This window comes from Sylvia atricapilla, chromosome 2 (assembly GCF_009819655.1).
Source record: "Sylvia atricapilla isolate bSylAtr1 chromosome 2, bSylAtr1.pri, whole genome shotgun sequence".
Lineage (NCBI taxonomy): Eukaryota > Metazoa > Chordata > Aves > Passeriformes > Sylviidae > Sylvia > Sylvia atricapilla.
The window spans coordinates 88,841,395-88,868,147 of record NC_089141.1 but is presented as its reverse complement, the minus strand read 5'-3'; the positions used below and the strand labels follow the sequence as shown (position 1 = coordinate 88,868,147).

The following is a 26,753-nucleotide window of genomic DNA, read 5'->3' as shown; positions in this document are numbered from 1 at the left end:
CGAGGCGGCGGCCGCGACCCGCGGCCCATGGACGCCCCGCCGCTGCAGGAGGCGCCGCGCCGCCACACGGACGCTCTGCCGAGCCCGGCGCCGCCGCCTTCCCCGCCGTCCCCGCTGCCGCCGCCGCTTCACCCGGCGCCGGGAAAACAGCGGGAGGAGAAGAAAACGGCGCTGAGCAAAGTGAGGGGGCGCGGGGAGCGGGGCGGGGACGGCTTCAGGGATGGGAGAGGATGGGAGGGAGGCTGCAGTGAGGAGACAGACCGAGCCCGATCTCAGGAGGTTCGTGTGTTTATAGCGTATTCTTCAGCTGCACAATGAGGGCGTTCATTCCCTGGAGTATTGGGAGACCTCCAGCGTCAACGCTGGAAATGATTTTACCCTTAATTGTGAAGTCAAGGCTGGCTATTGCTGTGGCAAATCAGCTTTTGTCAAGGGCAAGGTCACATCTCTCTTCTCCGTCTTTATTCGAGCACCTTTCAAACAATACTTGCAGGCTGTAACAGGTTGCCCAGGGATGTCAGTCTCCCTGGCTGGAGACATTCCGAACGCACCTGGACATGTTCCTGTGGCACCTGCTCTAGGTGACCGTGCCTTGGCAGGGGGCTGGCACCAGAGATGCCTTCCGACCCTGACAATCCTGTGAGTCTTTGAGTGCTGTGAGATTTGATTTATTCCTGGCGGTTTTTAATTGAAAACTGAAGCACTAAAAATGACTATAACTCAGAGCTCAGCTAAGTTAAATTCAGATATTTAAGTACTCAGAAATTAAAAAGATTGCCTGAAGCTTGATGGCCATTTTACTGCTTTGTGTGCTGGCATCATTCAGCCAGAGGTTTCTACACAGTTTCCTGGCCTTTATGGCAGTTTAGCATTTGGGTGTGGTGGGTTGACTCCTGGTGGTTGACCTCCAGCCAGGTGCTCCTGCACTCCTCCCTCAGCAGGACCCAGGAATAAGGTATGATGTAAAAAACAAAGTATCATCACTGGAAAAATTGACACAGCTGAGAGAGTACCTCATTAGCAGCTTCTTACAGCTTTCTCACAAAGGAAGATGGAGGGGCAGGCGCTGATACTTTCTCTCTGGTGGCCGGTGAGTGACAGGATGCGAAGGAATGGCAGGAAGCTGTGTCTGGGGAGGTTTAGGTTGCACGTGGAAAAACGTTCTTCACCCAGAGGGTGGTTGGGCACTAGAACAGGCTCCTGGGGAAAATAGTCAGCACTAAGCCTGACTTGAGCTTTCAAGGAGCATTTGGCCAATGCTCTCAGGCACACGCTGTGATTCTTGGGGCAGGGCCAGGAGTAGGACTTTAGTGGTCCTTGTGGGTCCCTTCTAACCAGGATACAGTATGGTTCTAACATGGAAAGAATTAATTTACTTAATGGCTAATTAAAAATTAGAGAAGATTGTTGACAAAAAAGGACTGCAACTAAAACACCTTCCCACCTCCCCTCTTCCTTCCCAAGCTCAACTTCCTCTGCCTGGAAGCACTGCAGAAGGATGAGGAATGGAGGTTGCAGACAGAACATTACTGCTCCTCTCTGCTGCTCCTTCTCCCTCACACTCCTTCCCTCCTCTGGCCCAGGGGATCTAACGTGGGACACAGCAGGATGCAGTCCTTCATGAAGTGCTGCAGGAGTGTCCCTCCCACATGCTGCAGTTGTTCATGACCTGCTGCAGCATGACTCTCGTTCATGGGCTGCAGGCCTTCAGGATAAACTTGATTTAGTGTGGGCTCCTCTGCACAGGCTGCAGGACCCTTCAGGGCATCTCCACTTTCAGTGGCATGGGGTCCCTCGTGGGCTGCAGGTGGATGTCTGCTGCACTGTGGTGCTTCATGGCATGTGGGGCAGCAGTGTGCCTCGCCATGATCTCCTTCAAGGGATTCTGCTTTGGCATTTGGAGCACCTCCTCCCCTCCTTCTCTCCTTTTTGTCTGCAGGGCTGTGTCTTACACTTTTTTGCCGCCCTTACTCCTCTGTCTCACCCACTGCTGTGCTGCCTTTCCTGTCCATTCTTAAATACCTTTCCCAGAGTCACCTCCATCTTGGCTTAAGGGGCTCAGCTGTGTCCTGGGGTGGATCCATTGGAGCTGGCTGCAGTCAGCACTGGGCAGCCCTGAAAAACCCCTGACAGGAGCAATTGAACACAGCCATCTATTACACTCAAATACTGCTGTAACAAGACTTAAAAGCTAGTTTAAGTCATTTTTTAGAGACAATTTTTTAATTTTTTTTCTTTATGTAATCAATCTCTATTAGGTTGTTGATGATTAAGTTGCAATGGTTCTCAGGCTGTTTGTCAGAATATGTTACTTATCCTACAGTTTTAAAACAATTGCAAAAACTGAGTCAAGGAATTTGTGTCATCTGTTTCTACAGTATTTAGATCAAATATAAATGTCCATTTCTTTTTTATATATGCAGGTGGTTATTCGAAGGCTTCCTCCTTGTCTCACCAAGGAGCAACTGGAGGAACAGCTGCATCCTTTACCTGCCCATGATTATTTTGAGTTTTGCACTGCTGATCCCAGGTGAGGATGAGCTGTTTCTGTAGGTTTTCAGGTGCTGAAAACCTAATCCGGGTATTTGGGACATTCCAAATCACATGTTTTTCCTCTTTTTATTATTTTTGTTTAATTACTGTTATGGCCTGCCTAAGAAGGTAGGGATAACCCAGGTTCTTGTTATTAGATCACTTGGGACATATTGGTGTCACACACTGAATGATCAGTATTTGTAAATAAACAATGTAGGGTTTATTACAGAACAACTTGGTTGCAAAGGAAAACAGGTATGGAGCTGTTTTGGTGGTTATTATCTATAGTAATACAACATGAAATCATTGCAATTATAAAGTGCAACAACATTACAGAAGGACACACAAGGAGAAAGAAAGAGCAAGAGTGTGAAGCACAGAAGAAAGAAAAACAAGGTACAAGAGTGTTAGGATCTCACCACCCATAGGTCCTGCAGTAAGACTTGGTTGCTCTGCAATCTTGGATCCAGATCTGGCAGGAGGAGTGGGAGGGGAAGTCCCAAATAAGATGGCGGAACACACCATCTCTTGGGTCTGTATGCACTCAGGTTCAGGTGAATACAAATCCCACCCCTCTGCAGTGGGGAGCTTGATGTAAGCATGTGGATCAGGGGACACCTTCTAAGACTACCCAGCTGCCCATCCTGGCAGTGCAATTGAGTCAGTTGTGCCCCATTATGTCCCATCAGCAGAGATGAACACCTCAGGTCACACAAGAGCTCCCCTCCCTGGCATTTCCCTGGGAGAAGGATGGGGAGCCCCACAGCCCAGGGGTTTGTGCAAGGGAGCACAGCTTAGCATGACAAGGGGCACAATCCTCTGCACAGGATCCAGCTCCTGTCTCACTCACAGCCCATCATTCACCCAGTGCCCAATCAGATCAGCAGTTTAGCCATTACACAACTGAAAGTTCACCTGCTCCATCTCAATCAAGCACTCTGGGCTCTCCACAAATGAATGTTTTGAGTCATTTTCCCTTAACAGTTCAGTCTACTTAAAATGTTTCTGCACGCTGGCTGCATATTCAGAGACAACGCCATTCCTGCCCTTTTCCTTTACACTGGAGATTTTTAAATGGATTTTTTTAATCTATATGAATAGAGCATAATGCTGTTTGAAACCCTGATGTTTCTTTTAATCTGCATTGGTAAACTGTAACAGCCTGCTAAATTGGCTGTCAGATTCAGTCTGGTGCAAACAATCACTTAATGTTTTCATGAGTTCCATTTGTATTTAATTTCTTCGTTTATCTGCTTGGGTTTTTATGTGCTTCATACAATTTTTAAAATAATCTGGTTTTATTAATTTTTGTCTCATGCAAAATTACAAAAGAAAAAATATTGGTTGATTTAAATTAAATCAGAATTCCTGGTATAGTTATATGATTTACTCAGTATCACAATGGTAAAATGCAATTCCCTTTTGAATAAATCAGTTTCCAGAAGAGAAACAAAACACCATGTATGCTTAATCTTCATGTGTTCTGAAAAACTGAAGTCTAAGTCCATCTTGTCATGTCTTACTGTGTGGTGAATCACCCCTGCACTGGCTTGGGATTCTTTCCACTGACTACAGAGACATCCCGGCACTTTATTGCTGACCAAGTTTCGGAGTCAGGGGTTCTCTCAGAGTCAGTTTCACAAGCAAGAAGAAATAAATGTTTATTTAAGGAAATTATGACAGTTTCTGACCTAGGTAATTGCACATAAGTGTAGCAACAAAATAGTAGGTGCTTCACTTTTCTGTTAAAACCACAAAGGATGTGAAGTAAGGAAAGAAGAGAATTTATTCTGATTGTCAGTCTTTGTAGTACCTTACATTGCTCTTCTGAACTCCGTCATCTCTGTTTCCAAACGGGTTTCTTTAAGGCTTCTGTCCCAGCTGTTCATTTGGTAAGGGGAAAGTGCCAAAGGCAAACTCTGGAGAAGAGTCAATTCTCACTGTTTAGACGCACAAATGCCAATTAACAGTTTAAAAAATTCCGATTTTAATTTTCAAAAAAAGTTTGCATAAGAATTTAGGGAGTTGGCCTGTTTAGAAAAGAGAAGGCACTGGCGATAGTTGCATATATAAAGTTTCATTTTCTCTCCTATGTGATGAAATTTGGATTACCCAAAAATCTTGCTGTTCACTCATTTAATTGCAGGTTAATTAATTCTATGGCAGGTTACCAATGAAAGATACTGGTTTTTCTCTCATGCTCATATTTGTCATGTTATTCTCTTCTGCCTTCACAAATATAAATTCACTAAAAAAAATTCATTTAAGTTTGAATTTTTCAGCATGAAATGTTTTGTACTCACTCTGTTTTTTCTTCATCCTGCTTTTCAAAAAGCGTGTTTTTAGACAAAAGATGGATTTTTTCAGAATGGGTTTATCTTTACCAGGTTTGTATGGCTACAGCTTCTTTGAGCAAATTACACAGCTTACATGGGCATTTCACTGCCATTATGAAGTGTTGGCTTGGCTGATTATTTGTCTTTTGACTGGCTCAAGATCACTTTGCCTCTTTTGTCCCCTTTGTTCAAATGCTGGCACACATCCATGTATATCTTTTTATGAGTCATCGCTTTACATTACCCACTCAGGAATATACAATAAACTTTCAGAAAGTAAAAGTTTAATCAAAGTTAATCTCAGTCTTCTCTTACCCAGCAGAGAACACTTTTTGAGTATAAAGCATTGTATTGCCATAGTCTGTCATGTTACAGGCAGTTCACAAGATTTCAGCAAACTCTGTGCATGTGTCTTCATGTCATTCCAGCTAACAGGAAAAGCAACAGAACAAGGTGGGCATGTTTTCTCTGTCTTCACTGAATAGCTTATTTCTAGATCTGGTACATAGTGGCAAGCAATCCAGAGAATTCAGTGATAACAAAAACAAGTGAAGATGAAAAGAAATGTCATGTTACCCGATGAGAAGGATTTGAAGAAGCTGCTCAGTGAAGAGGATCTGTTTGTTGGAAAGGGAAAGGGGCATAGAGATGCTTTGATGCAGAAGCAGACACGTTTCCTTAAGAGCTGTAACATCTCAGTTTAACCACCTCCTGTGTAACTATATCACAGAAGTTTCTATAAGCTCATTCAGATTTTAGAACTTGTCAGAAATTCATGCCACAAATGATGCATGCTGGAAATGGGTCAGGAGCAGTTAGACAGATACTTATTTAGACAATATTTATCTATGAAAACCTATTAAACACAAGGTACAAGTTTAGTATTACGAAGTCCCTAGGCTGCAGATACTTGCAGTTATGAACTGGGTGAAGTATTTGTACATTTTCCCCTTTTTAATAAACTTCCTCTTGGCATTCTCTATAGTTGCTGTTGGTAAGGGCACTGTTGATATAGACCACTAGAGATGTCTAACTGTAGCTGCTTCTACATTTTTATTTCCAAGATAATTCTTCCTAGAGGACAAAACAAACAAAGATATGCATATTGACTCTAGTTTCTTTTTTTTTTTTTTTTGTAATGTTTATAATATCCTTATTAGTGTTACATTTAAGTTTACAATATCCTATTATAGGCAAGTTATAAAACTTGTACAAAGTTCATGTGATTAATGTAATTTTCACTTACATCCATTTCAGTAAAATCATTTCAGAAAGTGACTTGTGTTTTGTTCATTTTTTCAGATTCATCTGATTCACTGCATTACATTTATTTTCTCTTGCATATTGACATAAAAATGCCCTTTATAGTTTATAATAAAGACTCTACCTTCTTGACAGACTGTTGTGTACTCAGACTTCAAATACTGACTGTTTTTTCCAGATACTATTTCCTTTTTGTCTGCTTACAAAGGTTCCTGAGCCTGTTCCAAAGATCTGACTAATCAAGTCAAGTGATTGATCTCTGGCCCTTCAGCGTTTGGGTAATCTCTCTGGACTGGCACTGAGTGCTAGGAATTGTTGATATTTTTCTGAGGTTTTGAAAGGAAAGAAATCTGAACACAAGCTTTGCTTGCATGAGAACACTTCAAGTAGTCATTGCCATGCCATGTATCACAGAGAGTGCTAAAGCTCTTCCAAAGAGGACTCCTCCTTTTCCTTACTTCTTCCCAATGTTGTGTTCAGGATTACTGTAGGTAAACAGCACTAACACTGTAGGATGTAGGTTTGCACCCAGGACCTGCGGCACTGCCTTTAGTGCTTCAAGGAAACCACCACTACTGTGTTCTGGGTGAAATAATTGACAGGCTTTGATTGACACAACTCTAGTGTTTTTGCTTTCTCTGCCAAGCAAACTGCTCATTTATAGCTAAGGAAAGACTAAGTTTATTTGAAATTGTGCCAGTTCCACCCACAGTCACATTCATCTGAATGACCACAGAAGATGACAAGGATAAAGGCCAGGGTATTTTAGCTTGACATGACTATGTCGATGATGAGTTATCCATTACTGTGTGAATGGGTGGAGGAGTTATTTGACTTTAAAATTTAGTTGTAGAGCTCTCTATATACATGTAAGTATATATTTTATAAATTCCCACCATGATTCATAAGTTGATAAGTATTTTACTAAGATGAGATTGCTGGTTTTATTATAGTTTATATGTTGCTGTGTAGACTGTAAATAACTATTTGAAATGGCATTCCTGTATATCAATCTTTTTACACAATTGTGTTAAAAGATATTTTGCAGAAGAAGTAAACATTTTGAATGTGTTTGTTATTAAAGTTGCTAGAAAAATAAGAACTTAAAGAGATGATAGTCTATAGTGTTACAGAAGTAAATGTACTCTGAAAGACTGAATACCTTTGAATGCAGAGCAGAAAAAAAACACCCTGTTGCAATGAATAAATGTGTACACTCAGACTCATCTGGGTTATTTCCATAGAGATTGCTCCAAGTGCTGACATGTGCAGTGCATCTGTCCAAGATATTAGACATTATAGAAAGCAGCATTATAGACAGCAAACATATGGCAAAATGGAACCAGCTCTCTGATGATAAAACTGAATTTCAGATCCTGAATTAAATCTGTGATGGTAGATACTTCAAAAAAAGGAGACACACAGGGTTCACTGGCCCTTTTGTAGGACTCAGCTGGAAGACAAAATCGTGAAGAGTAAAGATTATTTTAGCCAGTAACTGCTAAATACTAAGTACAAAAGTCAAGCAAGAGTGTTTCTTACTAGGAGAGGTGGTTAGCCTCAGAGTGCCTGTACCCCTGTGCATTCTTTGCTGCATGACCATGCTCTTGAGTTCTGAATGGATAGGTAAAGACATAATCCAAGGTGGGGAGTAGCTGCTGGAAGTCAGTTGTCTGAAACCTAGAGTAAAAGTGATATATTTGCAAGCCAGTGCTAACTATTTTGAATTTGCTAGGTTTAGTTAACTTCCCACCTAGAATGTTAATTTTACTCACTCTTTTAGGCACACTGTTGGGTAAGAAGCCTAAGACAAGTGTTTGAAACACTCAGGTGGGTTTTGTGCAGAAGCACTCTGATAGCTAACTCACATGCGTATGAGAACCAGCTCTTATGGAAGTGGCACCATCAGAGAAGGAACTTGTAATGGCTAAGCATTGTAACAGCTCTGTTTCTGCAACCTTCTACCATGATATACAGCAACAGTAATGGACTGACAGTGCTGTGTTACTGTGCTGCACATCAATATCCTGCTGTGCCCAACTATGCTTTTATACTGTGTATTTCTACTGATGTATGTGAAGTTCTTGAAGGTGTTAATAATGTATAGCAACAACACTAGATCCCTTACTTGCAACGTAAATTCTAAATCTCTGTTTTCCAGAGTCCTGTTTATACAGACTCAATTCTTTCTTACTACAGACTCAGTTCTTTCTTACTAATAAGTGCTTAATAACCATATCAAATATTCCTCAGTTTTGAAAGATAGTCACTCTGTTAAAGCTGAAAAAGCTAGAAAAATATTATGTTGCGTACCAGGAAAAGATTATGCTGCCAAAGCAGGTAAAAGAGATGGCGTTGATATGCCAGCAAAAGGAAACAAGGAAGGAGCAAGCCTTTGTATTTTCGGTTCTGTTTCACAGCATGTCCAACCATAACATTCTAAGTTTCTACAGAAAAAAAAAATGCAACTGTGTGATAAAGCTGCTTGCTGTGCACTGAGGCAAAGAAGTGCCACAGTGTTGTAGGAGTGGACCCTTTTCCAAGTAGCGGTCTTTAATCTACAGAAAGTTTTAGTATTTTGCAAAAGCTGAAGATGGAAAGAACAGTGAAGTAGTTAATTCGACTAGGGACTAAAACTTAGTTCCTCAATCTCAGATAATAACTGGAATGAGAAATAATGTTCCCTCAAGATTCCTGGCTTTGTCTGATGAATATTTAGCACTTCAAGTGTACAATCATATCAGCCTAATGTCAGGCTTCATTTGATTTAAAAGCACATGAAACAAGAATAGTGCTGTTGATATGACAGAGAAGGAAGTTTCCTTCTTCATGGGAGCCCCAGTTGTCAGAGACTTTTTTACTGTTGTAGCCATTAGGCAGCACAGAGACATTCCAGTACAGCTGTAGATTGCCACAATAAAATTCCCCCCTTTACTTGCACATTTTAAAACACATCTTTTAACACTGTGTAATTATGAAAAGTGTTAAATTTTGTCTTCTTTGAAATTGATGAATTGAGAAGAAATCTTTTAGATTTGCTTTGCATCTTGGTGGTAACTCTACAGCCATGCTATAGCATCTTTCAGCCCTGGCCATGCCCTAGCCGACATTTTTACAGTTACCTGCTTACAGTTCATGCAGTGCTGTTCCTATCCTAGAATGTCAAAATGTACTGGGTGTATACGGATGAAATGGCTCTTCCTCTCTTCCTTGGAAGTAGTTTATCCTCTTCAAGCTGTAGACACACTTAATAGCTGGTATGCAGAGCATCTCAATAAGCCTCTAAATAAGCATCTAAACAATAGCCATCTAAATAAGCATTTTAAAAAGCCCTCTAGGTTGTTTTGGTTTTTAAACATTTCTTCTGGCTACAGGCTCAAACACAAAAATGATGGGTGTACAAAACCATTGGTTATTGACAGCACTGCTCTTTATGGTCTCCTCTGTTAACACTGGTCTTTATGGTCTCCTCCTTAACACTAAGTAGAATCCATGTGGATGCCTATTTTAAAAAGAAAAAATTACTTGGGAGAAATGTTGCTTTGAGCTGCCATGCGCATGGATCCTGTGATCCAATCCATATTTTTGCTCTTTCCCACTCATTGTGAAATCTGATTTTGAAAGAGCTATGGAATTGAAATACAGTTGCAGCTCTGAGTTTTTCTTGTCTCCTGGTGCCAGCAGTGAGTTGGTCTGAAGGCAGGCCATAGGTGACAATGGAATTATGAACACAGATGTTTTAATGATATGGCCTTGTGTTAAGATTTGTTCAAAACCCTGATGTAATATGTAGTCATCCTTACATCTGTTTAAGACAAACTGACTTACATATTAACAGTTGCAGGAGTTTAAAGCATGTACATGCCATGACTCACAGTAACTTAGCTTATAGGTTCTAACTCATTAGATTACCTCAGTTTCATCATGGTTGTGGTGTGCCAGCCCTTGAGGTTTTTATCAAGCACATTAAATATTTACCCATGGAGTGGGATCTATGCCAATAAATTCTTGAAGAATCAGAATTAAGTACCTGTTTCTTTTGCTAGAAATGCTTTGGATTTTCACAGCAACTGTTGGTCACAACTAGGCATTGCATGTACATTGATAACACATGGATGTCCGATGGAGTTTATTTATTTGTGTATAATTCAGTGGATTACATTGCCAACTATTTTCCTAAAGGTGGAAATCTATTTAAATACAGTAACAGCCTGGAAGCTGCCCCTTCACTGCAGTCTTTTACTTAACCTTTTCTGTTTCAGTGACAAAAGACTTTTTCTTAGTATGCCCAAGAAGTTCCCCAAAAGCACTGCTGTTATTCATATCTCTTGCATTAAGAAATATTATAGTTTTCATCCTGCACAATTGGAAATGTATATTCTGCAATTTAGGGGGACAAAATAAACTGGAAATATTTGTGTCAGTTCAGAATAAATTTCACAGTTGCATACAGAACTCTGATGTTCTGTTAGTTTTTATCATATATCTATAATTAGATGTGTAAATGTGCAGGCTGCTTAAGGTAGCAGTTTCTCAAAGGAGATGAGAAGTACAATGTGATTCCTCTGGTTTTATGTTCTCCCTAGCCCTGAAAAGAATATTAAGTAACAGAAAATAAAATTGTTTCTTGTTGCAGCCTTTATCCTCATCTCTACTCAAGAGCATACATTAACTTTAGAAATCCTGAGGACATCCTTCTTTTTAGAGATCGCTTTGATGGCTATGTCTTCATTGATAATAAAGGTTGGACTATTTGTAAGATATTAAATGTATATATATACATAAACCATTTTAGAGCATCAATTTGCTTTCTTTTTGCTAGTTATGCCATTATTTCCTCACTATGCAGTTAATTACATAAAAATATGCTAACATTTATCACTTAAAATATAATAAAGTGCAAAATATATTTGTCCATGCAGTCTTGCTTGTCTGTGTGGTGTGCATGCTTTATGTGCATTCTTGTACTTTAGACAATGCACTAGCAAGATCATACTAAGAAAATTACCTTATGCAAGCTTCACAATTCATTACAATAGTAACTGAACACATGAGCATGGTTTTTTACATCTTCACTGTTTCTGAGACAAAGTTCTGCCACTTACTCCTGTTTGGAAAAAAGCAAGACGAAACCTTCAGCATTTTGGTTGCCCACTTTTAAGACATGTAGAAATCGAATTTTTAGGGCCTTGAGCTGAGTTCTGAGAACAAGAATGGCAAAACTGATTGCCAGTTTTAAAATGTTCCATCTGCAAATGTTTGCCCGACAAAAGAAAAAGTCTGTAATGTAGGTGTGGATAAATCCAGGTCTCCTGCAGGAGTATGAAACTGCCATCAATAAGAAGTGGTTTAGCAGAACTTCAGCAGTTCCTTGCCTCATTGGGGCATACCTTCTGTAAAAAGTTGCATAGGTGTGTAAAATAGACATAGATTTGTGGCTCTCTTGTACAGACATTTTCTGTTCCATACACTCAGTGTTGCAGAGGCTGTGTGAAAAGTAGTCCTGCCCACTCTTACTAGAAATGGAACTCTAGAGAAGTTGTCAAACTCATTAATTTCTCTTCAGCATTTCCCACCTGAGATGTTTTATTTGCTTCTAATATCCCTCAGATTTGGATGATTTTTGTAGAGATAAAAACAACACATTTCTAGCAGTGTGCATTTCCCAGATTTAAAATTCTTGGTGTTTTAGATTAAAAACTAGAAAGAAACTATTTTTATGATTCTGCTAAGACTTTGCCTAAATTCATCACATTCTTCAATATTATGCTGGACTGAAGCCAGAATACTCTGCAAACCTGAGCTCGGACACAGTTGGCCAGTTTGACATGATCGCTTGTACAGTTAAAGAGCACGAGGTTTGATCAGAATTGCTCCCTGGTGAGGCTTGTGGCAGCATTGCATTATGAGTCTAAAACTGAAACAGGGATCAGCAGGTTCAGTAAGGTTAACGAATGTTCTGGTAGACTGAAGACCAGTTTTCTGTGGACTTGAGCAAAGTGTAATCTTGAACCCGCTGCAAGTGGAAACCAAGTGAAATTTAAACCCCCCACATGGTTCTGACTCCAGTCCAAAGAAGAAGCCAATGTTTAAGGCACAATTCAAAGCAAAGGATCCCTGCCAGTAAACACAGGTGGGAGTTGCACAGTCCATCGTAAACAGAGAAGTTTCAGACAATTCTATGTCCTGAGTTTTACAGTTGTGGCTCTGAAAGGAGATGCTTTGTTGTTTTATTACATATTACCCAAATTATTATTTTTTTAGGCTTTTAGGCAACAAAGCCTTAGAAAAGCAACTCAACAGTTTCAGATTGATTTCCCGATAGTACTTATTGTCAGACTGAGATTTTGTGGTAGATTTTCTAATCAATGTCTGTGAATAATTAAAAGGGAACTGTAAATAATAAAGCAAGAATTTTATTTTGCAACAATAGTCATCCTCATTTTCAGTCTTGTCAGCATACCCAAATAAAATACAATTTTTTTTTTTTTTTCCTCTACGTGTAATTTTTCATTAGAAGTTTAGGAGTGAATTGTAGAAACATTTAAACATTTACTTTTGATTACACATGAGACTTCCCAACACATGTTTGAGTTTTGAAAATCTTACGTGAAGGTTGGTAATGTTTCTCCCCCTCAAAAGATTAAGGATTGATTTCTTTTAAGGTTTGGAATATCCTGCAGTGGTTGAGTTTGCTCCATTCCAGAAGATTTCAAAAAAGAAGCTGAAGAAGAAAGATGCCAAAGCTGGGAGCATTGAAGATGGTAAACATCTTTTCTTGACATCACAGTGGAAAATTTCTGTTACGCATTGCAAAGTGTTAACATAATTCAAAAATTTTTCTTCACAGATCCAGAATATAGGAAATTTTTAGAGAATTACTGTGCTGATGAAGAGAAGATCTGTGCCAATCCTGAGATTCTTTTGGGAGAGATTGAGGCCAAAACAAGGGAACTCATTGGTCTGTTTTCTTGATTTTTCTTATTATTGAGAATATCCAATATCTTACTTTTATATCTTTATGATATTACCTGCAAGAGTTGACCTGTTCAGTCTAACAGATTTATAATACCACAGTTAAATATTTGTTTTCCAGGCGAGTAGTAGCAGTAAACCTTTAAGTCTCTGTGCATGAAATCACTTGGCTTCTCTTGAACTTTTGCATGCACACACACTGGCTTCAGAAATAGGCCCTTAGTAATTCTGAATACTTTCAGATGTATTAGTAGATGGAATATTTATTTTTAAAATACAAAATAGCTGAATACTTTACCATTGATCCCTTATATTAGCTGCTTTTATTAAGAAACGTGAAATGATCTCCCTGTGTTCTCATGGTCAAGATTCTGGAAAAGCTCTGAAAGTAAGGCAACACCTTGTTTTCTGTATGCATGCAGCATGACTTCCACAGTCCTGGGGGGGAATTTTAAATAAGATGAGCACTGAAATCTTCAGTGCTAGTATGCAGTTTTCAGGATGACATGGAATTTTGATGTATCTTCAAGTGATAACATGCAGAACACATAGTCTTTCCTTAGGTGTGACAATTGAGTAGGAAACAAAATTGACCTTTGCTGTTATTTCTTCACAGTGAAAAAGTGGCCACCTCTTTTGATTAGAATCATAGAATCATTTAGGTTGGAAACTTGCTGTTCGAGGACATCAAGTACAACCATTAACTCAACAGTGCCAAGTCCACCACTAAACCATGCCCCCAAATGCCATAATTGCACATCTTTTAAATACCTCCAGGGACAGTAACTCCACCATATCCCTGGGCAGCCTGTTCCAGTGTTCGACAGTCTTTTGTGAAGAAAGTTTTCTTGGTATCCAATATAAATCTGTTCAGTTGCATCTTGAGGCCATTTCCCCTTTCCTGTCACTTGTTACTGCTGTTTGAGAGGTGATTGGAGAGATTTGGAACTCTTAATAGTTTAAAGGAAATGGAAATGGACATTTAGATTACTCTGTTATCAATAAAACTTGTTCATTGCTATTTTAGATGGGAAAGTCATCCAGTAATTTTTATTTACCCCAAATCTTCCATGGTATTTGACAGCAGAGTAAAGGCAGTAAAAAAAAAAAATTAATAAGTTTGCAATTTACAAAAAGTTTACCGTTTCAAGAAGATTTATTTACTTAAAAATATTCTATAAGTGAAGATGATTAATCCTGAAAGTTGCAGATTTCTGAGTAGCAATACTAACTGAAGGCAGCTTTACATTAAGACTTTTAGTGTTTCGTTTCTGTTAAATCAGAGTAAATCATACTAGTTGCTTTATTTTGCCTGCTATTCAAAGCTGTGCCCATTGCTATCAATACAAAACCAAAGATTTCTTCAGCAAGTAGCACATTTATAGCAAAACTGTGTATAGGTGTTACCCCTACTGATGTCAATGAAGGCTGTGCCCAAGACTTTGCTGGCAGAATCGAGCCTCACATGCTCAGCATTTCTCCATGAGAAGTTACTGCAAACAAACATGTTTTATGCATCATGCCGAATGCATTGGTTGTTCAGTTTCTGTTTGACAGAGAGATGTGAAAGATTTTTTCTGTAGCAAGATGAAGATAAGCTCTTTTTTCTGGTTGGTTTGTAGACAGCAAGATAAAATGTAAAGTTTTGCTAACATGGCTCTTCCAAAAATTTGGTAATTTATTTTCTTTTAAAGATTCTTAAACATTTTAAGAAAGTGCTCTTAGGTTTGTATTTGCAGGAATGCCCATAAATAAGATGGGTAAGATTCAAGTTTGATAAACATTGTTCTTTTCCATTCCTCTTTTGGTAGTACTCATCACACTGCCTCTCTCCCTTGAACTTCAAGTTATAATTTCTCACTGAACCTCTTGCACTACAGTCTTAGTCATGACTAGGGTCAAGTTCTGAACTCTCAATGCACCTTATCCTTTCCCCAGATCTTCCAGTTACAATTTGTTATCTCTTTCAGCACATAAACGTGCCCAGAGGCAGCCACTGCTCAGGCAGGGGAACTTGGGAAGTAGGAGAGAGAGGCAAAACTCAGATCTGAGGGACTGGAAGGGGGCTCTGGGGCCCTAAAAACTTGTCAAAAATGATGGGCAGGTGGGGAGGATGGGGAAGCATGGGAAATCTAGGGATAGAGGAAGGAAAATACCAAATCAACAATCTTCATTAGTTGTTGATTCCTACCATTGATATTTGCTTAAAAAAAAACCCCAGTGAATCCTATCAGCCTTCTCATTCATAACTGTGTAACAAAGTTTTGGTCTTAATGAATGGGTTGCCCCTAGCGTAATCCGACTTCCAGTGCAAAAAGGTTTAAATGTTTCTGGGATATGAATTGTGTCTAGATTTTGGTCATGTCATTTCAAATATGTTGAAAACTTTTTAAAATTTTTTTTTTCTTTTTTTTTTTTCCTTTTAAATTTTGTCATGCATTTCAATAGGGAATGCTTTTCTGTGGTTTGAGGGAGAATCCAATACATAACTGTAGAGCAATTTCAAGTAGTAAACATTTTGTATTCTGGGACATCTAAACATCTAAAACTGACAAAATTTGTTGTAACTACTCACAGCTGTAAGTACAGGCTGAATTGAAGTCAGATAGTCTTGAATAAAGAATTTGATAAGGAACATGGTAAAGAATTTGATTTTGTTCTCCAAGTTTTTGTAGAATTTGGGGATGGTTCAGACAGGTGACTTGATTTCAGAGCATGGAGACAGCTCTGTAATAAAAGAATGGCTGTGCGATCCAGTAGACAAGACCTTTTATTAGCAATTTGGGAAGCCAGAGCTTTATTTGATCTGCTGATACTTTGCTATGTAACCTGGGACAAACTGCTTATCTCTTATTCCTCCTGTTTTCCCATGGAAAGGTGAACACTAAATGTCAGGTAAATGAAAATGTTATATGAGACTGAAAATGTTTCCTTCATGATGTACTTTGAAAACTGGGATTGAAAAGTGCTATGTGAGATTGTGATATTGTGGGCTGTATATGAACAACAATATATCTGGGTTTTGATGTACAAAAGGAAAAAGTAGGAATAGATTCTGAACACATTTCTTTTTTTTTTTTTTTGTGAAATAATCATTCAATGTGCAAGAGAGAAAAGCCATTCTCTTGAACTGAAAGGATATGATCTTTAATTAAAAATCAAATAATCATGCAACATATTTCTGTTGCTTCTAACGCTAACAGCAAAAAACAATGAAATGTTTCTAAAGCAGAATGATGGGAATGTCTTCAAAAATACATGAAACATATAGATTTTATCAATGATTCACCTCCCTTTCAGATAAAGCTAGAGAAAGGGGGTTAATACTAAAGTAAAGAAATGAGTACATTTTAGGAGTTGAACACTATATCACAAATTTTTTGTGTTTTAGCTAGAAGAACAACACCCCTTTTGGAATATATTAAAAATAGAAAATTAGAAAAGCAGGTACGTTCAGACTTTTGCCTGAAGTTCCACATTTACATTTCAAATGGTTTTCTGTTGGACAATTTACAATTAATCATTATTGAACTCTTCAGAGAATACGAGAAGAGAAAAGAGAAGAACGAAGGCGGAGAGAATTGGAGAAGAAACGTTTGCGGGAGGAAGAGAAAAGGAAGCGCAGAGAAGAAGAAAGACGTAAAAGAAAAGAAGTGGAGAAACAAAAGAAGATTTCTGAGAAAGAAATAAGGATCAAGGTAACTGAGATCAATGAGAAAATGATTCTTCTTTTGAAGTTACCCAGAAGTTCTTAGATATCTCAGTGTCTTTTTGGTGTATAACAGCACAGTGTGGAGACACCAAACCAGTTTTTGATTGGAAGGGACAGTAATGTAGGGCTTTGACTTGAAAGTGTGGCTGATGGCCTTACCATGACGTGCTGGTGCAATTACAGCAGGTAACTTAAATATCTTCATAGAATTCTGCTGCATTCTATCCCAGCATTACCTGAAAGAAACCAATTGTTCAGTGCCAGCCTGTTGGAAGATTATTGTGAGTTTGATCCCCAGGTGGGCCATTCACTTAAGACTTGGACTTGATGATCCTTGTGGGTCTCTGCTAACTTAGAATATTCTGTGATTCTGTGTTTCTGTGAAACATAGCTTTAACACTTTTTGCATGCGAATCTTCATTTGGCCATGTGTACAGAGACACGTTTATGTTTATGCTCAGAACTGATGTATTTTAATTGTATGCATTAGCAAAGTTATAGCAAAGTCTTACTAATTTCAGGTTGCACTGCCTTTCAACAATCTGAATGGATTTTAATGACCTCACTTGGGAGGGTGTATCTTGTGCTGTCAGACCATATAAAACCATCTTATTTGTATAAAATGGCATAGATAAAACTGTTCATCTGAACCAAATTTTGTGTTATTGGAAAGGCTTTATAGGCTGTTCAGAACAGGAAATTTGGTATAAGAATCTGTGGCATAAAGCAAGAATACACAGACTTGACTCAGATTTAGTGGTAGTGAGAAGCCACAGAACTGTGGACATCTTTCCTCATTTCTTCTTGGAAAACAGTTTTCTTGACGTAAAAGTATAAAAATAATAAATTCTGAACCAAAAATTAGAAGTTAATAAGAAAAGGGACTTAATCCTTAAAATATATTACCTAAAATTGCTTGTTCAAAAAGCTCCAGTATTTATGACATATCTATGGTGATATGACCCCGAAAGCTATTTTTGTCTCTAAAAGAAAAGGAAGATACTACCTGAGAGAAACATTGTAGAAGTTTTAAATATTGGAGAAGAATAACCTGTGCTAATTTCAGAAATAAAATGGTGGAATGGAAAGACTGAAATGTTCTGGCTAGAATTTTTATGTTAGGGTAAGAAATTGAGACAGTTGGTCCTTCTATAAAGTTTATGCCTGTAATACTATACACTGCTGAAACCCTGTGTGGATTGCTGTGAAAGGAACAAGGTTCTTGAAAATCCTAATCTTCAAGGTGAAAATGTAATGACTTCTCTTCTGCTAATATCACAAGTTTTTCCTCATCTGTATCTGTCTCAGGATGTACTGAGCACCTACTTCTACATGCCTGTCTATCCTAAGTAATTCATGTGACACACATTTTATATATAATAATTCAAGGAGTGAAGTATTAATCCTACTCTCTTTGTAGTATTGTAGAGGTTCTGCATCTTATTTTATGGGCAATGACATTGAGTTCTGTTACATGATTTCTAAGAAACCATAGACCATAATAATGTCTTTATATTTATAACCCAGGAGAGAAGAGTAGGTAAGTGCTCTGAGAAGAATAGGTAAGTGCTTTCTCCAGTATTCTCAGCACATTTGAAAGTGTGGAGTTGAATGCCTGTTAATGACTGTCATTCCTTAGTAAATGTAAGCCATCCTTTTAAAATAGCTTTAAATTTCATGCTTTGTAAAATACATTCTTAGCATGTAAATAAGGTATCTCCAATCTTAAGCAGGTTACCAATATATTTAGTACTTGTTAAAATGTCTGTACAATAGAGGAGAATAGTTTTGCATCATAATATAAACAAATATCTCTTAGCTTCTCAAGAAGCCTGAAAAAGGAGATGAACTGGCCAGTGAAAAGCACAAAGAAAAAGATGAAGAAGCTGACACTGAGGAAAACAAATGGGATAAATCACCTGGATCTGGAAGTATAAAATCCAAATCTTTGGAGAGCTCACTAAAAGAACTTAAGGAAAAGTAAGTAATATTTATCTTTTCGTCTATAATTTGGATCTTAAATGCTTTCATTGCAATTCTTAAATATAAGTCATGCATTGACAAGGTGTTCTGTCACCAAAGAACCAATTTCGTTTTGTCTGTGAACAAATCTCTTCCTGTTGTTTTGGTAAAAGGTGTTTCATAACAATTTACTGACCTGGTGGCAGTATTAATGGATGCAATTTGTTATTGGTGAAATGCTATGAAATCCCAGTTTGGAAGGATTTCTGCATGAAAATTCAAGTCATTCAAGTAAATTTGTTGTTATTTCACCTGTTCCCCATCAAGAGCTCAGGTAAGGCTTTCCTTCCATTACTCATGTCAAAGACTAAACTGGCCACAATGCCATACTTTTCTTTACATGTGGGTTGGCTGTAATAAACATATAAATAGGTAAGTGGGACAATGGCAAAACAGTGAAGGTGTGTATGAAAGCCTTATGATAGATACATGCAGTAGGCTTTATCTATCTCCCACTGCCTTTTGTGTTACATTTGCAATGGTAGTAAGGAGAGGCATAGTTCAGTTCTGTTACTGCTGTAGCCTGGAAGTGACTCACCAGTGTTTTCAGCTGTTGGTTCTCCTTGTCCTTCGGCACCTGAGTCCCATCCCATCGCATATCCCATAAGATATGTAAGATAAATAACTTAGGAAAATAGTGTCTTCTCAAAGTTCCTGAAAACTCCCACGTCCTGTTGAAACTGAAAATATTCAGCAACTTCTTGTTGATGGTCTTCAAGAAAGGAAACAGAACAGGCTCAACAGAAACACTTGCAGGAGCAAATTCAGTTGTTTGATACGCATAGAATCTTTCAGGTTGGAATGGACCCTTAAGATCATCAAGTCCAACTGTTAGCCCAGCACTGCCAAACTGACACTGTAAACTATGTCCTTAAGTGCCACATCTATATGTCTTTTAAATACCTCCAGGGATTGTGACCCCGCTACTTCCCTGGCTTTTTATGGATTAAACTTTTGGTGGTGCCATCTGACATTGTTTGCTATTGATCCTGTAAGTTTAATAAGGCATTAATGTAGATTTTGCTCATGTAAAATAGAATCCATTTGGCTGCACAGCTACAGTAAGCATTACCTTGTGTTTCCAAGTGCTGATTTAATCTTGATTTTTAGTGGGTAGGTAGGAAGCTATGAACAATTTCAGGTGGATTGAGATTTAAAGTTGAAACTACTTTGTCACTGACTCAGAAACTGGTAATAAACTGTAACTGCCAAGTCTACCTGCAGGAGGCTGAATTGCCTGTTTGAAACAATGTCAACAGCTTGGTAGCAATAGCTTCCTACCCCAAATCAAAATCTCAGTAGGTGTATAAGTCACATGGTCAAATACAGATTTGAAACTACACCAAACAGAAGTATGCTTCCATTCCATTTACTTCCATTAATTTCTGCTTTCTCGGACTGCGTAACTTTGTCTTCTACCTATACTCTGAAACTGCTTACCCTGCCATTTCACTCCTGCCTGGCTGTTCACTGTGACTGAATTTCAGGAATCTACTTCAACCACTCTTTGTGCAGGAGTTTCTATCCTTGTCACCTGTCTGCCTTCAGACACAGCACTTCCTTCCCAACAGTAACAGACAAGGGAAGAGACAAGTACCAGGCAATAAATACTACAGCAAATAATCGGGGGGATCTTTTACGCTTTTTGGAAGGTCATGCCCTGAGCCTTGCTACGAGTTGGAGTTAGGTTCTGGAATAGCATATTAAACATGAAACAAAGCAACTTACAGTCACATACCCCTTGGGAGCTAATACAGTATTTTATATAAATGTATCCATGCTACAGGTACAGCATCTGTGTAATTGTGGTTGGTTCAGGTGTCTGTGGCAGCTGGGACTTTGCTTCCACTTGGTGAATGTGTTATGCTGACACAAGCTCAGTCTGGTGAAATGCTGAATAACTTACCTCTCATTCAGGTTCTGCTCTGACTTTCAGCTCTTCCTGAGATAGGGATCCTCTTTTGGCAGCACCACTAATGCCCACATTCATGACAGATGCTAACAATTTTCACATTTCTGTTATATGAAAAAAAGTTATATATAGATACACTTTTATTTGTATTAAATAATTTTTAATGAGAAGCATATCACTATTTGATCACTACACCATTAAAAAAATCTCCATCCTTTCTGATTCTATCTGCAGTTTCCCAAAATATGAGACTATCAAAAGTAACTTACTGTTTCAATTTTAAGTATTTATACATATGTAATAAAAAGAAACTGCCTGTTTTTGTTCCTTTTGAAGTTCAATCTATTTTGTAGTCTTTCTTCATTATTTGCAGTTTGGCCCTATGAAAGAAACACCCATTTGCTAAACTGGAACAATGAAGTGAATAAGAGAGCTGAGAATTTTATCAGACAGGCAGCAAAATGTTGCCAATAGTCTTTATAGTATAAACCATTTACAGCATAGCATAAATTAAGTATCATGTTGTGGTAAGGTAATGGTCTTTGTGGAAATAAAATATGCAAAGGCAGGCTAGATTACTTGGAGACACAATAAACAAAAGCCTGGAACATAAGTATTTATTTTCACAAATGTCTTCTGCAACTTAAGATGTCAGTAAATAATCTTTGTTATACAGAGACATAAAATTTATAAATTGATACATGATTCCTGCACAATTCCTTCAGATCCTGAATGTTCCTGTTCAAGGGAATACTTATGTGCATGACTCACCTCAACAACAGGCTACAAGAGCTAATAGTGCAGCATGTGTTTATGTGAAGGCTATAGGGGAACTATTGATAGGATTTCAAAAAGGAATAGAAGGTGAAGAATGGGCTTTCTACAACAGTTGCACAAAAGCTTGGTAAAGCTTTGTCTGCTGTTCTGAACTGAATGCATGGCCAAGGGCTAGACATACATGGGTGAGACATTCAGCATATAACCCCTTTGTAATGAGAAGAAAACAACCTTGCCATATAACTTAGCTACACACTTATGAAGTCAAAGGAAGGCTTTGACTTGAATCTTTCTGTAGCTCCTTTTTGCTGTTAATTGCTTGGATTTTCTTTCTTTTTATACATACTTATAGGTCACAAAATGATAGTGACAAAGAGCAAAGAGATTTGGAGAGAAGATTTCGAGAAAAAGAACCTGAAAGACAAAGGTATCGACTGGATGATGGCAGAAAGCATAGAACTCACTATGAGTTTGACAAGTTTATGAGAAGGAATGAAGAAGAGCTGAAGTGGGGGAAAGGATACAATCAAGACAGAGGAAAGAAAGGGAACTACAGCTACAGCTTCACTGTGGAGGCAGTAGACAAACTGGGTAAAGAGGACAAGTGTGATGACATGGCATCCAAAAAGGAGCGCATAAGAAATAAGGTTCTTTTATTCATTTAGGATAATCTTTCATTAGTTAAATGTGGTTCGAGATCACAGGTTTTAACTTCTGCAAATTCAGCATAAAGATGCTTTTTCAAAAGAATTCTTTATCTCATCTTCAGTAAAACCCATATTTCTTTCTGGGTTGTTGTCAAAGGACAACAGCAGTTAAAATAAGTTAAGGTTACAGGCTTATTCATATTCACAATGTAAAGAAGACTTTCTGTCTTCATTTCAACCCTATCATTTTATGGAAACTATTCTTGGAAGCCTTACATTTTCTAAGTGTATTAAAAATTGTTACACTTCCGATCTGTAATGAAATTTAAAAACTGTGGCATGTTAGTCTTTTAAAAATGTACTTCCATTACTCTCATAAAATAATTATAGTATGGATTTGCCAGGCATTACCTTGGTAAAGCAATAAGGACTTAAATAAATAGCTAATTCAGAGAGCGTGAATGTATGGATTCTTCAGTATTGCATACCTGCCAGTATGAAAAGGCTGTCATTTCATCAGGATAAATTTATCTTCAAAGCTTTGTTTGGGAAAGAGCAGATCCAAAACCAGTATGAGCAGGGCCTGTATCAGGGTGTGTAGTAGAGATGCCCCCTATTGTCTTCCAGAGATACGGGTATCATTTTCCTCAGGCTGGCTGATTTCATGGATGTGCCAGAGTCTTTTCAAGATGTGGCTCTCCTTGTCAGCCCTATTCTCTCTCTCTCGTGATCCTAGATTTTCCACAGAAGATGACCAAAACACTGTTAGCATAGAAATTTATTCTGCATGTGAAGCTCTTCCTTCAAAGCAAGTGACTGATCTGTACTGTGGGCTAAGGCTGACAAGAGTAAACTGATCACATGCAGAGTGACTCTGCATGGAGTGTGTAGGGAACAGGTTCAGGGGGACTCACTGTGCATGTGAAGGAAGTCATCTTGTGCAAACACAGAAAACCTCGTATGCCCCAGGTTTGTTTTATGCAGAGGTCAGCTGGGCAGGATGGCTAAGATTTATCTGTATTTACACATTAGAAACAGGAAGATGGGAATTCTTTTTTTTTTTCTCATTCTTGCTCTGCTTTTCTTGAAATCTGTCAAATTATCTCCAACCTTGGAACTGGATGGTGGGTCCTGGGAGCCTTTTTTGCAAGTGTTAAGAAGCTGCCCACTTTTTATCTTGTTGCATTACATGTCTGGTAGCTTGCTGAATCCATACTTAGGACTAAAATGCTATATTTGTTCTCTAAAAAAATAAGCACCATCAGTAAGGTATTTTGCAGTGTGGTAACTCTTTTCCTTAGAGTATTTATCACATAGGTGAGATTAGGGGCTCAGTATTACGACTTAGGTACAGCACTGACAATGCCAACACAAGTTTTTAGTCAGAGATGGAATGTCACTGTAGGACACGAAAGAAAGATGAAAGACTCCAAATATTTCAGAAGGCAAAGAACATAGAAAAATGGCTTTTATTGTCAAATTATTACTGTCTTTTATAAGGTGTTCTGATACAGACATCATGATTGGTGAATAGGAACAACACCTCTCTAATCCCATTGGTTAAACTAGAGAAACAGCAAAACACCACCTGGAGAAAGATTGTTTTGAGAAAGCATAGTTGTTTGCCAGGATTGTTTTGAGAAGAAACTTTATTGAGAAATTTTTCCTTGGGAAAAAGTTAGCAGCTGCTAGCAGGTTAAAATCTCTCAGACCCAGAAATATCAGGCCCACAATGGAACCTCTTTCTGAAGTTTGTAGGAATTAATTAGAAAATTGGAAATTTCCAGTGATGGCTTTTATGCAAACTGCAGGCTACAGAGGCTGTGGTACAAAAAGTCATTTGGACCCTTTATCATAAACTTTCTAATGGGCATTGTTTGTCAGAGGATTTATTTTTTATTCAGCTGTTTGGGATATAGAAAGGTGTGTTATGCATTTCATACCACACTGCAAAGCACTAACTAGAATGATCTAGTCATAAGGCTCAGTAGTGAATCTTGACATCTGGTCTAAAGAGGAAGAAAAAAGTAAATAAAAAAAGACATGTGGGTCAAAAAGATGAAAGAAAAAAGAAAAGAAATGGGAAGATGCATATTGGGAATAAGAAAAAAAAATAAGAAAATCCGTAATTACTTCAAATTATGAAGGCAATTGAAAATTGGCATAGTTTGATGTGGGACAATTTCAGTGCTCTGCCACTGTCTTTTAAGTAGGCTGTTTTCTAAATTTAACACAAGAGTTATCAAAAAGCTCAGGTACTGGTGAGCTTTCAGTTGCTTCATAACATTATGTGAAAGTAAAATACCCTTACCAGGAAAAGACTTCTTGAACAGAGTTTCTAACTGGTGTGTTTTACTAATAAAATTTCAAAAAGAGTGCTTTGAAGAGCTACAGAGTGTCACCATTTGTAGGTTTGAGATGTCTTTTCTGTGTAAACTGGCTCCTTCTTCCATTTTCTCAGGATCAGAGGAGCATGTGTATGATTGGTCACTCACAGAGCCTGTGCATGCTCAGATTGTACTTACTTTGCTTATCAGTGCATGAATTCCCCTGTTCTCATACTCAGTATGGAAGGCAAGATGAAGTGGAGCAATAACTGTGCAATTTTGTTTTGATGTGTATAATTCAAATGTGCATTGCATGCTTAAATCCTGGTAATGATTGGGTAATGATTGATGATTATTTGAGGATAAATTTCTAGCTGCTACCTGCTGAGCTGTCCTCTGGTCTGCCTTGGATTTTTATGCTTATATGTAATATTTTACATTCGTCTGCCAAGTTGCAAGTGCACAGGCTATTGTTCTTCTCAGCTGATGTTAGTGAAGGTAGCAACATGTCTTTTGTTTTACTTGTAATATCATGTTTGATAATTGTCTGCAGTATTTCTCCTTCTTTATGTCAAATGTATCATAGGATCTTTAATTTTTACAGCATTTTTCATTTATTCAAAATGTTTGGCTCCCAAGAATAGTGTTATAAACAACACATATTGAATACTAGATACTGAATACCCAGTCAATTTTCATTACACTCCATTTTTCCCTGGTTCTCATGAAATGTGAAGTAATTTAACACAAAATCTACTTTCTTCATAAAGATTTAAAAAATTTAAAACTCCAAATATGTGTCTCACATGAGTTTCTCAGAGTGTTAACCATTATCTCCTTCCTTCTAGGATCGTCCAGCCATGCAGTTGTACCAGCCAGGAGCTCGCATCCGAACACATATGGGGCCTACAAGTAAAACCTATGACTGCAGTGGGAAATCCTTTGAAGATGCTCTTGATAAAAAGTATGAGGCAGATAATTCACCTGGAGCTAGTTCTGAAAAGACTGAAGAAGCAGAATAAAACAATCTGGAGGAGAAGGCTTGTGAAAAGGAATGAATTTAAGATTCAGTGTCATAATGAAAAATCCATTGGGCTGTTTCAGAACTCCACAAGCAATTGTATCAACGAAATAATAATAGATCTGCCTCTAACTTTCTGTAAAACAAAGGGAAGAGTGACTGGAGATATATAAAATATCTTACAGCAAAAGAGTATTGTTGCTTTTTTACAAAAAGCAGCTCAAGCCCTCTTCACCTAATTTAAAAGCAGTTCAAATACTTTATTAGATTTACCCTGAAACAGAAGACACTCTAACAATTTTAAAGGAATTTTAAAGGAACATTTATATAAGACTTTACAGAAGCTATGTCATCTTTTTGAGTCTAAAGAAATTAAATGTAAATTTGCAGCAGTTTGAAATCTGCCAATCTGCCCCTCCTGCAAATGGCAGGGGCAGGGGCTGCTGCAGGTGTTGCAGTCAGACTCGGTGGGACCAGCCCTGTGACAAAGCTCTGGAGCCAGTGGTGTTTGTAGGATGAGGCCCACAGTTTGCACAGTTGTGAGGAATGTCCAGTGGTATCTGTACCTCATGGTGTTTACATTGGTTTTCAATTAACCATAGTGTCAGATAAGTGTTAGTAAAGCTACAAGTATGTTGTTGGAGAGTTTGTCATTTTCTGAGCCACTTTTGCCTTTTATGTTTTAATAGATTCCTTGTGCTTAAAACGGAAGACAGCTAATGCAAACATCAGTGCATTAACAATAAATCTGGTTTTAATTAATTAGCTGTTTTTTATTGTTCTGACACTGACTTTTGGACAAAAAAACGTGGTTGTACAGTGATGACTTTTTATATGCTAATGTTTCATATAAGTTGCAGTAACAGGATTTGGAAAATATAAGATACATGAACATCCTGCAGTTTTATTTGTTAAAAAATTAAACGCACATGAATGTCAATTGCATTTGTCAATTGCATTTGTCAATTGCAATTGTCAATTGCAAACTACCATTTTGTAAGATCTACACCAAATTCTGTCCTCTAAGGCAGGCACATACCCATGTGTGTGCGTGTGGGTCTTCTGGTGACATGTTTATGAAAGGACAGGATATCTTCATTTATCTTTCATAGCTGAAAATTTCTCAGTTGTCTGAAACTGAGGTCTGCTTTTTCATTGAAATTAAATAGTAAGATATTAATTTATTTTTACATCTTCTCTGAACATTTTATTATTAAGCATAACAT

General features: G+C 38.1%; 1 protein-coding gene across 4 annotated transcripts; it reads left to right on the top strand.

Annotated features, from left to right (window-relative positions):
* On the top strand, positions 1-25,925 carry UPF3A (UPF3A regulator of nonsense mediated mRNA decay). 4 transcript variants are annotated; one of them, XM_066313740.1, is made up of 10 exons: positions 9-180; positions 2,424-2,530; positions 10,771-10,877; positions 12,800-12,898; positions 12,985-13,095; positions 16,501-16,556; positions 16,649-16,807; positions 18,641-18,801; positions 21,885-22,179; positions 25,355-25,629. In XM_066313740.1, the coding sequence occupies exons 1-10, from the start codon at positions 28-30 to the stop codon at positions 25,526-25,528; spliced, it is 1,422 nt and encodes a 473-aa protein (XP_066169837.1). In that variant the 5' UTR covers positions 9-27; the 3' UTR covers positions 25,529-25,629. The 4 variants fall into 4 exon arrangements, with proteins under 4 accessions (XP_066169838.1, XP_066169837.1, XP_066169839.1 ...); XM_066313742.1 differs by having other exon boundaries at positions 21,885-22,123; positions 25,355-25,542; XM_066313741.1 differs by lacking the exon at positions 21,885-22,179 and having other exon boundaries at positions 1-180; positions 25,355-25,925.
* Positions 25,926-26,753: the final 828 nt, after the last annotated feature.

What these genes read in the sequence shown, in the direction of transcription:
- UPF3A (XM_066313740.1), top strand. Translation starts at nt 28, where the DNA reads ATGGACGCCCCGCCGCTGCAGGAGGCGCCGCGCCGCCACACGGACGCT. An exon ending in AGAAAACGGCGCTGAGCAAA is followed by an intron (nt 181 to 2,423) that starts GTGAGGGGGCGC and finishes TTATATATGCAG; the next exon opens with GTGGTTATTCGAAGGCTTCC. An exon ending in CAAAACAAGGGAACTCATTG is followed by an intron (nt 13,096 to 16,500) that starts GTCTGTTTTCTT and finishes TTTGTGTTTTAG; the next exon opens with CTAGAAGAACAACACCCCTT.